At 37.8% G+C, this 14,122-nt stretch overlaps 1 protein-coding gene and 1 long non-coding RNA gene across 4 annotated transcripts in view; one reads left to right on the plus strand and one right to left on the minus strand.

Annotated features, from left to right (window-relative positions):
• The window catches only part of LOC117679097 (uncharacterized), a 110,141-nt gene extending 103,014 nt beyond the window's left edge, over positions 1 to 7,127 (plus strand). The window contains exon 5 of the long non-coding RNA XR_004595271.3: positions 4,943 to 7,127. This is a non-coding gene — a long non-coding RNA (uncharacterized LOC117679097). The remainder of the gene's footprint in view (positions 1 to 4,942) is intronic.
• The window catches only part of LOC117679096 (solute carrier organic anion transporter family member 4C1), a 38,889-nt gene that overhangs the window by 2,380 nt on the left and 22,387 nt on the right, over positions 1 to 14,122 (minus strand). For all 3 annotated transcript variants that reach the window (XM_034440747.3, XM_087885920.1, XM_034440745.3), the window contains 6 exons: positions 13,161 to 13,267; positions 9,366 to 9,510; positions 7,203 to 7,398; positions 5,274 to 5,430; positions 3,323 to 3,504; positions 1,924 to 1,988 (listed from right to left, as the gene is read on the minus strand). In XM_034440747.3, the coding sequence (XP_034296638.3) occupies positions 1,924 to 1,988; positions 3,323 to 3,504; positions 5,274 to 5,430; positions 7,203 to 7,398; positions 9,366 to 9,510; positions 13,161 to 13,267 (852 nt within the window). The remainder of the gene's footprint in view (positions 1 to 1,923; positions 1,989 to 3,322; positions 3,505 to 5,273; positions 5,431 to 7,202; positions 7,399 to 9,365; positions 9,511 to 13,160; positions 13,268 to 14,122) is intronic.

A 14,122-nucleotide genomic window follows, 5' to 3' on the forward strand; every position in this document is an offset into this window, starting at 1 on the left:
CATTACCCACCACCACCAAGTCATGCCCACAGAACCGGTAGTAACAAATTTTAGATTTCACCACTGATCGATCCTTCACTGTTTCCAGGGCAGCCCCGCAGGCCAGGTCCAAATACCCCACGGGCCTTGAGTTTTACACCCTTGAACTAAACTATACCTCAAAAATCTTCAAAGTGTCTAAAATATTTAAGATGTTGGCAATCTCATTCCTAAGTTTTGCAAAGTCTCATCAACAAACAATAACATTTCATGTGGTCTCACATAAAATTGTCTACATTGCAAGTAAGGTGATTTTGTGGTCTCTTCGACATCTCTTTATAGTTTTAAATCTCATTATTAGGGGGTGGGTCTAGGCATTAGTTAGGAATGAATGAATCCTTGATGCTTCCTTAACCACTGATGTTCCTCAGGAACTACCTATACCAGTGATGGTGAATCTATGGCATGCGTGCCAGAAGTGGCATGCAGAGCCATCTCTCCAGGCACACTAGCCATTGCCTGTTGCTCTTCCGGTTTCCGGCACTCCCCCATGCACTCGCGTACTCCCATTTCAGCACTCGGTGCAGAAAAAGGTTTGCCAACACTGACCTATACAGTTTTTCTGATACACAGTCTCTTTTTATGGAAAGCATAAATTGCTTTCTTCCTGAATTGTGAAATATGTTTTCCTGGCTGCAGTTTGTTTCATAAAAGCTATGTAACTACCAGTGATTGCTTACTTGACCTTTTAACCCTATTCAGAAAATAGATCAGCTTCCTTTTAGAAAATACTATCTTTTTCAGTTAGGTCAAGACCTAGAATCTGTTCTCCTGTTTAACTTCCTCTTCTTCTTCAAGAAAATGCAGCAGAAATGATGCCAGAAATTTCTTGCTGCCTTTGTGCATAGTTTCACTTGGCCCAGTTTTTTGGCCAAGAGAGAAGCTAACACAGCAACATGATTTTATGGAGATTAGAGAAAGCTATACAGGCTTTTGTGACTTGCTTTGGAGAAGAAGAGGATGTGACTAAGAATGCTACTTACAAACTCAGGTCTTTGAAAATAAAGAATGTATGCTATAGAATTATAACATATTGTAGTAAAACCGTATTGTATAGTTTGACATTTTCTTATAAGGAGCAAAATGAGAAGGATAATATATTTTGGGGATGAGAAAAAAAAACTATCTTCCTGTTTTTAGCAGCTTCGTATAAAGCTGGAAAAAATGGAAATTTAGGCTAAAAGTTTTCAATGAAGGATTTTCAGTCAAATATATGATGGTCAAAGCAACCAGCAAGGGATGGATTTCCAATAATAATAGTGAAAACTGGAATAGTTCTCTCTCTACTATAATCCTCATAGTACTTAATAGATCAAAACAATGGCAATATTGTAATAAACTATTATTCATGTGTACTTTGAAGGAAAAAAAAGTCAACAGGAAGGACTCTCAGATTTTTGGTCAAATTTGATCTGCCACTTAAATCAGGGGTGGACTTCAAAAATTTTAGCAAGGGGTTCTCTGCCCGGTTGCTGGGTGGGTGTGGCCATGGTGGGCATGGCCTAGTCAGCCTCCTACATCATGGTGGGGGGGGCATTTTTGTTCTCCCCAGGCTCCGGAGGCCCTCTGGAGGCTGGAAACGGGCCCGTTTCTGGCCTTCCCGAACTTCCCGAACTTCCGGTAGGCCCATTTTTTCCTGTGCACCCCCTGCACTTACCTGCATCCAAAATAGGGCATGTGGGGACTCCTGAGAGGGGAGGGGAGGGGTGGGCAGGGCCAGCCAGGAGTGGGATTTGGGGGTGTTCCTACACTACACAGAATCTTAGCAAGAGGTTCTCCCAAACCCCTGCGAACCCCCAGCAACCCACCCCTGCCTTAAATCTATAGTTCTTAGACTGACATTATTCCTACCATGAAAGCTCTTTTGTCAAGCTTTAAACTTACCTAAAAGTCGTAGAAAGAGCATATGAACACCCAAAGCAAACGATCTGTGATTTTCTGGCACACATCTGTAAATCAAAGTTGGTTTACCATTTAATATGATATATGCCATCTTTCAACAGATACTATGATATGATTGCTATTGTTTTAACTATGCAATGTATTTCTTGAAAATGCAAGATTAAAACAGAAGACAAAACTAATACTATAAGTTATTAAAAATGTAGATAGTGATTCAAGAAAATGTTAACATAGCGACTTTCCAGTCATTTTTCTTCTGATCATTGTCATTTTTAAATCAAATTTCTATTTACTTCTTCATCCTTAAAAATGAAAAATGCTTTTTAAAAAACAATAAACAATTTTCATACTACACAAGAGTTCTATAACACAACACATGGACACAGACACCAAGGGATATATGAATAGGGCCAGAAGAAATGGTAGAATAAAAGTTAGAAATAACAAAATTGACAAAATGTGCACCATGAGGTATATCATGACACAAACTTTATCCATAAGATTCTGTAATACAATTATAAAAGAGTAGGGCAGGATTTATAACAATACAACATATATTGTTTTGCCATCACTGTGGTAAGAAATGGATGTGTTCTCTGAGGTACTTTTGACTATTTAGGCTGCCAGCATGAACTCTATGCAGAAATTCATCATTGTACTTGTTCAACCAATTATTGTTGAACATATCTATGTAATAAGAAAGAAGAAAACCAGTGCATCTACTCTATTTCAAAATCTCCATCTCAATAGATTAAAAGAAAAACCATCTTCAGGGGAAATATCACCATAGAGACATTATGCAAGACTATTATCCTGATGGTTAGAACAGTTAATCAGTGTAATGACTTGCCTCTAAAAGTTGTGGGTGCTCTCCAACGCTGGAAGTGTTTAAGAAGAGGACCGACAACCATTTGTCTGAAATGGTATAGAAATTCCTGCTTGAGCAGGAGGTGGGGCTAGGAGACCTCCAAGGTCCCTTCCAACTCTTGTTATTTTATTATTCTTTTTGGTTACATTTTAATTCTTAGCTGTAGTTAGAAATTAGTATTCTGTTTGAATATATTCAGCTCAATATTTCAAACAGCTGGACATCCCAGTACTTTTGTGGGGGATCTACTGCTGATCTTTGCATTCTTGAACACTTTCTTCAGCACTGGGTTGTCAATTTAATTTCCCAGAATGCCCTAGTACCTGGAATCAGACTCAGGTTTTCTCGTTTGCATATTATGGAAATAATTTCTTCACTGTATAAATAGTTTGGTGTGTTTGCAAAGGGATGGTGGAAGAAACAAGTTTATGTTTTGTTTTTTTAAAAAAAGAATTCCTATACTGTATTGCATTTTACAAAATTTAAAAAAGATAAAAGCAGCATTATAACTACCTGAGAATGGCCACAGTTGTTGGTGTAACTGCCATAAAAGTAAAAACAACTGCAAAAAAGAAGAAGCTAAGGAACCAAGGCAGGACTGTGCACTTAGATTTACATTTTCCAGAAGTGGCCCCATGGAAGGTATTCTCAATTTCAAATATGGGATTCCCAACACAGGAACAATTGCTGTAGTGCTATAAATAGTGCATTCAAAAATACAGATAAATAAAATAAGTAACTAATTTGTCCAAAATTAATTGAAAATTCATTCAACAGCAAAATAAATCGATTTCAAAGTGTTACAGATATACACAGACAACATATAGCAAGATTGAATAACTAACTATTCAGCCAGTTGTAAAATATAAATTGTTCTTGTAGCAAGAGAGTTCTATTTCTAAAAGTAATTGTGGAACATTTGGTGATCATGGATCTACCTTCATATCAAAATATATGTTCAGCCAGTTCAGTGGCCCTTAAATAAACAAATTGCGCCACATCTAAATTCTAGGTATGATATCCATTTCTGTATGTGGATCTTTTCTTTAAAATCCAAATAGCTGTTCTTCTGTTGTCCACTTTGCAATTACGTCAACAGAGAATATTAAGAATACATTAAATTCCTGGTATTTTCTGAGCTTGGTTGCAGATGTTTGGTTACCAAGCTACAGGAAAACAACCAAATTTAGATCAAGAAGCCAATAGTTCAACACTGAGTCACATATTATTCTCTGCTAAACTGAAATAAAATGTTGCAGCTCCTAATATAATTGCTCTTATTCATTGTTTAGTCTAGCTAGTCATGCCATCACTGAAGATAGATATTTCATTTGTCTACCTATGCCCAGTGGTGAAATCTAAAAATTTTTACTACCGGTTCTGTGGGCATGGCTTGGTGGTGGGGGTAATGTGACTGGGTGGGCATGGCCAATTTTATTTTTACTTTTAAAACCATTTTTACATGTAAAACCATGTAAAAAATGCTTTCAAAAGGCTCTGACGATCCCAGCTGAGTTGCCTGATCGTCAGAGGGTTTTTTAAAAACCCTCTGCCGATCAGGCAACTCAGCTGGGATCGTCAGAGCTTGGATTGTCAGAGCCATTTAAAAGAAAAAACTTTTTTTCTTTTAAATGGCTCTGACGATCCCAGCTGAGTTGCCTGATTGGCAGGCAACTCAGCTGGGATCGTCAGAGCTTGGATCATCAGAGCCATTTAAAAGAAAAAAACTTTTTTTTCCTTCAAATGGCTCTGACGATCCAAGCTGAGTTGCCTGATCAGCAGGCAACTCAGCTGGGATCGTCAGAGCTTGGCTCATCAGAGCTTGGCTCGTCAGAGACATTTAAAAGAAAAAAAGCCTCTGATGATCGTGCGGCTCAGCTGAGCATGGGGGGCGGGGGCAGGGATTTTTGCTACCGGTTTTCTGAACTGCCCGCCGCCATCGCTACCTACTCGCCCGAGCCGGTCCGAACTGGGAGCATTTCACCCCTGCCTATGCCCCCTTGTTACTGTCTGGATTTCTTGTCTGCTTTATTTTCCCATGTAGTCCAACTTAGCTACTGACTTGCTCAAACATCAATGGTTTGCTAATGATACTGTTTTGATAATGATAACAATTTGGTTTATTTTTCAAAGCACCAGAAGGCAAGACAAGAAACAAAGGATGGGAACTAATCAAGGAGAGAAACAACCTGGAATTAAGGAGAAACTTCCTAAAAGTGAGGACAATTAACCAGTGGACAGCTTCCTACCAGAAGTTGTGGGTGCTTCATCACTGGAGGTTTTAAAGAAGAGACTGGACAGTCACTTGTTTGAAACGGTATAGGTTCTCCTATACCAAAGTCCCTTCCAGCTCTATTCTGATTGATACATTTAAACAAGGAACATGGCTAAATCATTTTTAACATTGGGAATTTAGATTTGATGTAGAGTGAGCATCCTCTTTCATAACATAAAGTGGCCTTACCTTTGTTCCATGCTTCTGAGGAACAACAGCAGTACATCCTGCATAACATGGAGAAAAATACTGGACTTCATCTGCACCACAGATGGGCAAAAAGTCTGAACGCAAACATCTACAATGGGCATTGCAGGGTGCTGTTAAGTTTAATAATGTACCTGTCCTGAAACAGAGAAATAATATATAGATGAAATGAAAACACTTTCCATAATAGCGTATTGTCATTCATTAATAACAATGAACAATTGGAGCTAAATATTTCTAAAGTCACTGCAATGTGCATGCGAGGATTTTTTAAAAAATTATATTCTTCATTTCATAAAGAAATGGGAGACTACTGAAGTTCATGGAGATAATTTCTAGGTAGCCCTTGACTTATGATGGCAATTGAGACTGGAATTTTTATTGATAAGCAATGTGGTCATAAAACATAATGTCACATGACCACACTACTTAACAATGACAATACCTACAGTCCATCTTGTCATTGTTAAGTGAGGATCATGAATCATTAAGTGAGCATCTCTCACAATTTCCTACTGGCTTCCAACAAGCAAACTCAGTGGAGAAGCCACCAGGAAGTTGCAAGTCTCAGGCAGTTAGCAAAGCAGGCCAGCAAGCAGCTGGTGGCTGCTGCAAGATGGGGGCAAGAGGATGAATTGGTGGCTGGGAAGGTGTGGCACGAGTGAGGCAGGGCTTGGGATAACTGCTGCTGGGTGGGAGACGGTATATAAGAAACTGCAAATAGCCAGAGAGGCCAAAATGAGCACAGGAACGCTCGCAAGAGGGGGGTAAGAGTATGTGGGTGGCAGGGGAGGCATGGCATGAACATAGTGGCGATTGGAGTGGCTGCTGCTGGGTGGAGGAGAGTGTGTGAAGGTGGACGTATGGCTGGGAAAGTTCGGATTGAGTGCAGCAAGATTCAGGGAGAGTGTGTGGATGTGGGAGACATACCTGAGCACTTGCAACCCTTCCTTTTCCAATAGGAAAGCCAGCAGGGAAGGTCACAAATGGTGATCATATGATCACTGCAACTGTCATAAGTACAAATCAGTTGCCAAGTGCCCAGATTGTGATCACATGACTGTGGGTATATAGGTAGTCCTTGGATTACAACAGTTCATTTAGTGACCATTCAAAGTTACGACAGCACTGAAAAAAGTGACTTGGGACAATTTTTCATACTTACGACCATTTCAACATTGCCAAAACTCAGATGCTTGGCAACTGGCTATTATTTATGAGGGTTGCAGTGTCCCAATGATTACCTTTTCTAATCTTCAGACAAGCAAGTCAATGGGGAAGCCAGATTCACTTAGCAACCATGTTACTAAGTTAACAATGGCAGTGATTCAATTTAACATCTGTGGCAAGAAAGGTCGTGAAATGGAGCAAAATTCACTTAACAAATGTTTTGCTTAGCAACATAAAATTTTGGGCTCGATTTTGGACTACTGGTATTGGGACAGCTTTTAACTCCCACCTGTTCAGCTTTGAATGGATGCTGAAGGAGGGATTGTTAACTGAGCACTACCTGCAGTGTCATTGGGAGAATGAATGTGGACTAATTTACAAAACAAGCATGTGAATGAAAACTGAATTGATTCACAAAAACAATAAGCTCTGATGATGTATAATGAATAGTTGTAGTTGTTTTATTTGTCTTATGTCTTCTACTTTTTCTTATTTGTTTTCTATGCTTTGCATGATACCACTTTTCTCATAAAGACAATGTGATGGAAATATATCCATCACATAAAATATAATACTGTTTTCATCAACATCAGTATGAACAATTTTGATTTTATGTTTATCTTATGTTATCTCTGAGATGTATAAAAATATAAAACATAAAATGAATTCTGAAGATTTGATTTAATTCACCATCTTGTGGCCCTTAAATATTTTAACATATACTTTTAATCATATACTTGCCCATTATATGTTTCAGAAACACCAGCAAATGGTTCATTCCCACATTTAGCAAATGCAAACACCATGTTTAATAGCAGCGCCAGCACACAAGTAGCAATAATAAACTTGATTATAGTTTTGCAATTCATTTGCAGCTTGGAAATTAAGGTACCACTTATGATTTGGCCAATTGCTGCTCCTGGGATTAAGACAAGTCCTAAAAAGAAAATAAAGGAAAACAGTTATCAAAGTAATAATTTCACTTAAAATAAAACAATACTACTAAATTCACTACTAAAAAGATAACTAAACACAGTTATATTATCGTTATAGTAAACAGTCATTCTTTTACTTTTCTCTTCTTTGCATGTTTTATTTTTTATGAATTATGACTAAAACAGAAATAGGTTTGGAATGCTAATCTGTGGAAAAAATACATTTTCCTGCAGTTACTACAGTTACTTATATCGCTGTGTCACACAAACAAGCTTAGCATATCTATATGACTGAGTCAATTACCCCAATTTCAAGATTTATATGACACACTCAGTGGTGGGCTGCTACCGGTTCGAACCAGTTTGGTTAAACCAATAGTTACGACAGTGGCTGGGCCTACCCAGCCACCCTGGCACTATCATGTCCTGTATAATCGTTGGTTTTTTGATGCCGCACACATGCGTGGAAGGTCACATTTTTCATACACATGCACAGAAGATTGCATGAGTGCGCTCTCACATTTTCAATTCTGAGCAAACTGGTTGTTACAGTATGTGACGCCCATCCCCTTCACTTCATATAATGATGCCAGTTCACTTAACTGGTTGTGTCACGGGATTACACATGTGTAAATCAGCTTTCAGACATAAAATGCCCAAGATTGTACAACTCTGGTCCTCTGTGATCACATCTGTATTTCTTCCATGACTGGCATGTTCTCTTACTCAGTAGCATGTTCCTGATTTTAAGTACAAGAAAGCAGGTGGAAAGAGCAGCTGGAGGCAGTTCCAGGCTCCTTACTTTCCATTCAAGATGGCATCCCAGTAAACCAATTATTAATCAAGGGTCTCAAACAATGTGACTTTGACTATTACACCAGAAAGAAAGACAAATGGTTCTTCCTGCAATGTCACCTAAGGCCCCTCCATTCCCTGGAGCCATCTTTCAAACAGGCATCACAATCAGGAAGGTTCAAGAGCCAGAAAGAATCTGACTGCCTGCATGGAGCACCAACTCTTCTTCCCAATGAAGTGGTAGATTCTCAAATTATAAGTATCCATTTTAAGTGAGATTTCTTTCTTTGTGGGAAACCAATCCAAGTAGAAGCCACAATATACAATATATTGCATGCTAAGAGACATTACCTTTCTATCTGCTGCCTCATATATAGATTTGAGTTTTATGGGGACGATCTGCTGAACAGTTTCTGACACTTTTTTTTTTTAGAAACTGCATCTTTTTCTCAATTTGATTACCATAAATGGAAAGGCAAGCTTGGAAATAAATATTTAAACTAATTAGGAAAATCCTGTTATAACCATAAAGCAAAAACCAATTCTGAAATTGTTAGGACCTACTTGAAACATTTTATCAACTGAGGATCCAGGCTTCCTACACTCCCTACCCTGAGTCCGGAATGGGACAACTTGCCATAACTAACTCATTGCCACCAATTCACCATGGCTAGCTTGCCATGGTCAACTCGCTGAAGCACAACTTGCTGGTGGACAATTTAACAATTCTATTTAATTATTTAAAATAAATAAAAAAAATATTTTAATTTTTTGCTATTCACATTTCATTCTGTCCCTCTTTTTGCATCCTTTCTTCAATGATTCTATTCCACTATTTCTTTGATATTAGTGTAACTCTTCTCTTGCAGCGAGTTGGCCATGGTGAATTGGCCGTGAATTGTCATAGACACACACACCCGAATCAGTGCCCCTCAAGGGATAAATAACCTGAAGAACATTAAATATTGCTTGGATTCCCAAATTATTCTGAATTTATCAAAGAAAAAAAATTACCAGATATAAAATTCACAGAATTCAATAGGATATTTTCTAGTAAAACTCTTAAAACCCTAGTCTGTCTTTCCATTGTTTAGTTTTCTTTTTTTCCAAGTATTAAATCCCATCATTAACAAAATTAAAAGGGTGTTTGTGTAGAATGAATCAAATACATTACCTCCTAAAGTAGCTGAATAGCTAGATGTAAATCCAAACTGATTTTCTATAAATTTGGGTAAGAAAGTTGCAAAACCAGTAGCGATTAAAGCTTCTAATGCAGCTGCTATTACAAGATACATCAATACGGGATTCCTCAGCAGCATCTAGAAACGGAAGTTTAGTTAAGTTCTTAAATCAATGTTACGTTACATATATAGCAGGGGTGAAATGTAAAATTTGCTACTACCGGTTCTATGGGCGTGGTTTGGTGGTGGTGGGGTAATGTGATTGGATGGGTGTGGCCAACTTTTTTTATTTTTTTATTTTTCAAAGCATTTTTTCTAATGTTTTGAAAAGCCTCTGCCTGGGATTGTGAGAGAGGCTTTTTAAAAAATACCTCTCTGCTGATCAGGCAACTCAACTGGGATCATCAGAGACTTTTCAAAGCATTTTTTTTACCACCTCTTTGGCCAAGAGGTTGCAGAAAAAAATGCTTTGAAAAGCCTCTGACTATCCCAGCTGAGGCTTTTTTTTTACTTTTAAAAGCATTTTTTCGTCAGAAGAGGTTGTAGAAAAAATGCTTTTATAAGTAAAAAAAAAAAAGCCTCTGATGATTGTGTGGCTCAGCTGGGCATGGTGGGGGGGGGGGCGCAGGGATTTTTGCTACTGGTTCTCCGAACCACGTGCTGCCATCGCTACCGGATCAGGCGATCCGGTCCGAACCGGGAGCATTTCACCCCTGATACATAGTGCCTGTTTAGATTATTCCACAAAGAAATTGATTTATTTTTTCAGAATAAATTTTCATTATAACATCAGTTTTGCTATTCAATCTATCATTTTAAAACTGTTAGAAAAGTTTATTCCCTTCTCCATCTCTTCAATGAAAAACAAGAGCACATTAAGAAGAAAAACATGTTCTTAGTGGACTATTTGGCCAGAAAGGCTCCAGGTCTACTTATTATAATGCTGATTAATCCAATTATTTGAATCTATATCCTGAGTTTCAGCTAGTCAAATTCGGTTTGAGATTTGGAATTCATTTAAATCATTCTAGAACTAATATTTATCCCATTTTCATATGACTACCTTGGATATATTTATGAATAAACTTTAGAAACATTCTGTTCTTTTAAAGAACAGAGATAAAGATATCAAGATACAAATGAATAATGCCTAATCTTGGCTTTTGCACAAATTAGCAAAGGGTGGCCAAACAGAGGTAGAAAAGACAGTGTTTCTGAAACATGGCAGTTTAGCCAGAGTTTTTCTTAGCATCCATGACAATAATCCCACACAAATTTATACACATACATTTATACAAAGAATTGCATTAGTTCAATATTTTTATCTTCTTTCTTCCTTTTCTATTTGGTTTTAAAAATCCAGCAAGTTGTGGGCCTTAGAGCTATCACAGTCTTGACAAATCTCTTAGAGTAGAGTCTCAACTGTTTCATCACAAAAGGTGATTACTTCAGAACTCAAATATTGAAATGTGTAGAAATCTGGTTCACAGGCCATAAACAAGTTGTCGGAGGTTTCTTTTTTATAAATATATGTTTTATAAATATAGTTTGGCTGGTTTGACACCACTGCATGCATGAAACAGAAAAACGTTGGTCATTTCCTCATCTAGGCACAGCGTATGGACTGAGCCAGGATATTAGATGGAGTTACCCCCTTGTAATAACTTAGTAAGATTAAGATATCATTGCCTGTTTTCTTGAACAGAAGCTTTTACTGGCACCAGTTGCAGTAAGAAATCATCATGAGGCACAATTATCCTTGTAATGATGAAAACAGCCAACGGCTATGATTTCTATCAAGGCTTGCAGGGGCATGGAAGGAAATGAGATGAAACTGTCAAACTCATCCCTTAGCTGGTACTTAATTTTAAAATCATTTAATTTAGTATCTAACCGGCCCTCAAGAAGTGGTGAAAACAAACATTATTAGCTACTGATGAGGTGGCCATAAACTGGAACAGGCAATTAGAGCTGTTGATGTAATCTGCAAAGATATACTGGGTAATAAAAGTTATTATTCATGGTTAATACATTTATCCTTTTTATTATGCTTTTTACTTATCTTTTTTTCAAATAATGTGTCTTAGTGATCAAATATCCATTTAAAATCACAGGATAATTGAATTTTAGAGCTGCAAGAGGTCTTGGGGTGGCATTTAGTTCAGTCTTTTGCTTAAAGCACCATTTACAGTTCAGGAATCTTGCAACACACTATCCTTAACAGATGGTCTTTATTTAAATGCCTTACAACTTTCTGAGGTAATTTATTCCACTCCAACTAGATCTTCCCATTAGGAATGTGCACTAATGAAGAGCAACTGTATTCCCAATGCCAACTCCTCTGGCGCTTGTCAGAAGCTTTGGCCTATGTTTTGGTTTGGTTTGAGATCTTTTTTTAAAAAAAAATAAAAAATAAGAAATTATATCTGCAAGTAAACTCTCAGGTTCTAGCATCATTTTGATTTCCAAACAATACTTTTTTTTTTTTTGATTTATATGCCGCCCTTCTCCGAAGACTCAGGGCGGTTTACAATGTGCTCAGCAATAGCCTTCATCCTTTTGTATATTTATACAAAGTCAGCTTATTGCCCCCACAACTGGGTCCTCAATTTACCTACCTTAGAAAGGATGGAAGGCTGAGTCAACCTTGAGCCTTGGCGAGATTCGAACCCTGCAGTAATTGCAGGCAGCTGGTCTTAATAACCAGCTTAATAACAGGGTGCCTTAAACCCCTGTACTACCAAGGCTCTTATCAACCTCATATTGGCTCTATAGGCATACTTAGGAAATAAGAATGGATGACTGCAATACCTCAGTGTTTTGTTTGGAAGTGTGACTACTTCCCAGAAAAAAAAAAAAAACTATAAAGGTTTTGAATTGATAGAGTTTTATCTATGGGATGACAGATAATGGGGAGCAATCTCATCAGGTTTGTTTGTTTGTTTCGTAGTTAATGAGTATTTTGTGATTGGACACATTTTTGTGGCAGCTGTTTTTATAGCACACATATGTTGTTGAAAATCCAAACATCTATCAGCTCAAAAGGCAGGGGTGTTGTGCTTAAGCCTTTCAAACAGAAGCAATCTGCACCACCCTCACCCATCAATAATCTGTCCAACAACAGAGCTTGCAATTAGGCATTTCTTCTTAACACTTTGCCAAATCTGCTTCCCTATTAGTTCCATTCATTGGTTTTAGAGCTCACTTCTAGAATCATATAAAACAACTCTGTTCCATCTTCTCCATAAAAGGTCTTCAGACATTTGAAGGTCAGTGTCATGTTGTCCCTTAATCTTCTCTATTTAAATTTCACCAATTCATCATAGATCTCATTGTTCTAATTGACAATCACTTTTGCCTAAATCTCAGTTACATATAAAACATGACCGTGGGCTTGAATTATATGCACATATATACAAAGCCACGATGAGACTTGAAGCAACTTAGGAGCAGCATGTTCATTTCCTTCTCAAAGCATCTTATACAAATACAATTCTCCTTCCTCTTATTGTTCTTTGCCAATTAAAAATCAATATTCAAATAAGTGATAGTAGCACAGGTGAGGAAATCTACACTACTGAAATTGATGTTTGAATCTGACTTTAATCATTTATTACTTTGAATGTAAAGTACTGCCTTATCTAACCATTTCAAACATTGAATAATGCTATTACCCTTGTTGCATTCTGTTAATGAGGCCTTGCAAATATTATTGACACAATGACTCCCAAATGTGGCCAGATTCAAATTAACTACAGATATTGATTTAAATGTGTGGCTTTTGTTACCCAGAGAATCATAAGAAAGTCCTTAATACTCCTCCCAGTATATTCACACATCTGTTTTCCACTATGATGCGCTTCAGAAATCTTCTCTGCTCGTATTTTGCTTGTACCTAGAAAAAGAAATAATTTACTTTTGACAAAAGGCAATTGTAATTGCAAGAAGTACATACATTTTGTGGAAATCAGCTGTAATTTTAAATGTTTAGTCAAGTAACTTTAATAAGTCTGTCTGCTTGGACACAAATCTGTAAAAATCAAAGCCTCTCTAGGAGTCTCTGGAGGCTGGGAAAAGCAAAAAAAAGTCACTTCCTGTCCCACCGGGAGTTGGGAAATGGGCTGTTTCAGGCCTCCAAGGGAATGGGGAAGGCTGTTTTTGCCCTCCCCAGATGCATAGAGAGGATCTGGAGCCAGGTGAGAAAGAAAAATGGGCCTTCCCTACCCCCCCAGGCCCTCCAGAGGCAGGAAACAGCTTGTTTCCCTACTTCTGGTGGGCTCAGAAGGCCCAAAAATCAGCTGGCTGGCACACGCATGCACACCAGAGATAAGCTGGCGTGCCCACTGATATGGCTACGTGTGCCACCTGTGGCACACATGCCATAGGTTCGCTATCACGGCCATAAGTCATTGAGTTATAATAGCATTATTCCTACCAGCTGTAATGAAGTAGGATTGGCTAATATCCAAAAATGGATTGAGTCTCCCTCTCCCTGTTCAACCGGTTTTGTCTACTGAAAAGTAGAAATGGGGATTTCGAAACAAAGCTTTGCCTTAAAGAACTTTGATTTTGTACCACAGGAAAATTCTGCCTTAGCTCAGGACATCATGAAGGGACTTCTCGGATCTTTTTGAAAGATTGATTCTTGTAATTTATTTTTTCAAACATTGGTTAAATAATAAGATATATAAAAAAGGATCTTCTTATCAAAGATTGAAAAACTACCAAGTTTTTCCTCATATATCCTTAT

Source organism: Pantherophis guttatus, chromosome 2 (genome assembly GCF_059756535.1).
Source record: "Pantherophis guttatus breed Tessera chromosome 2, ASM5975653v1, whole genome shotgun sequence".
NCBI lineage: Eukaryota > Metazoa > Chordata > Lepidosauria > Squamata > Colubridae > Pantherophis > Pantherophis guttatus.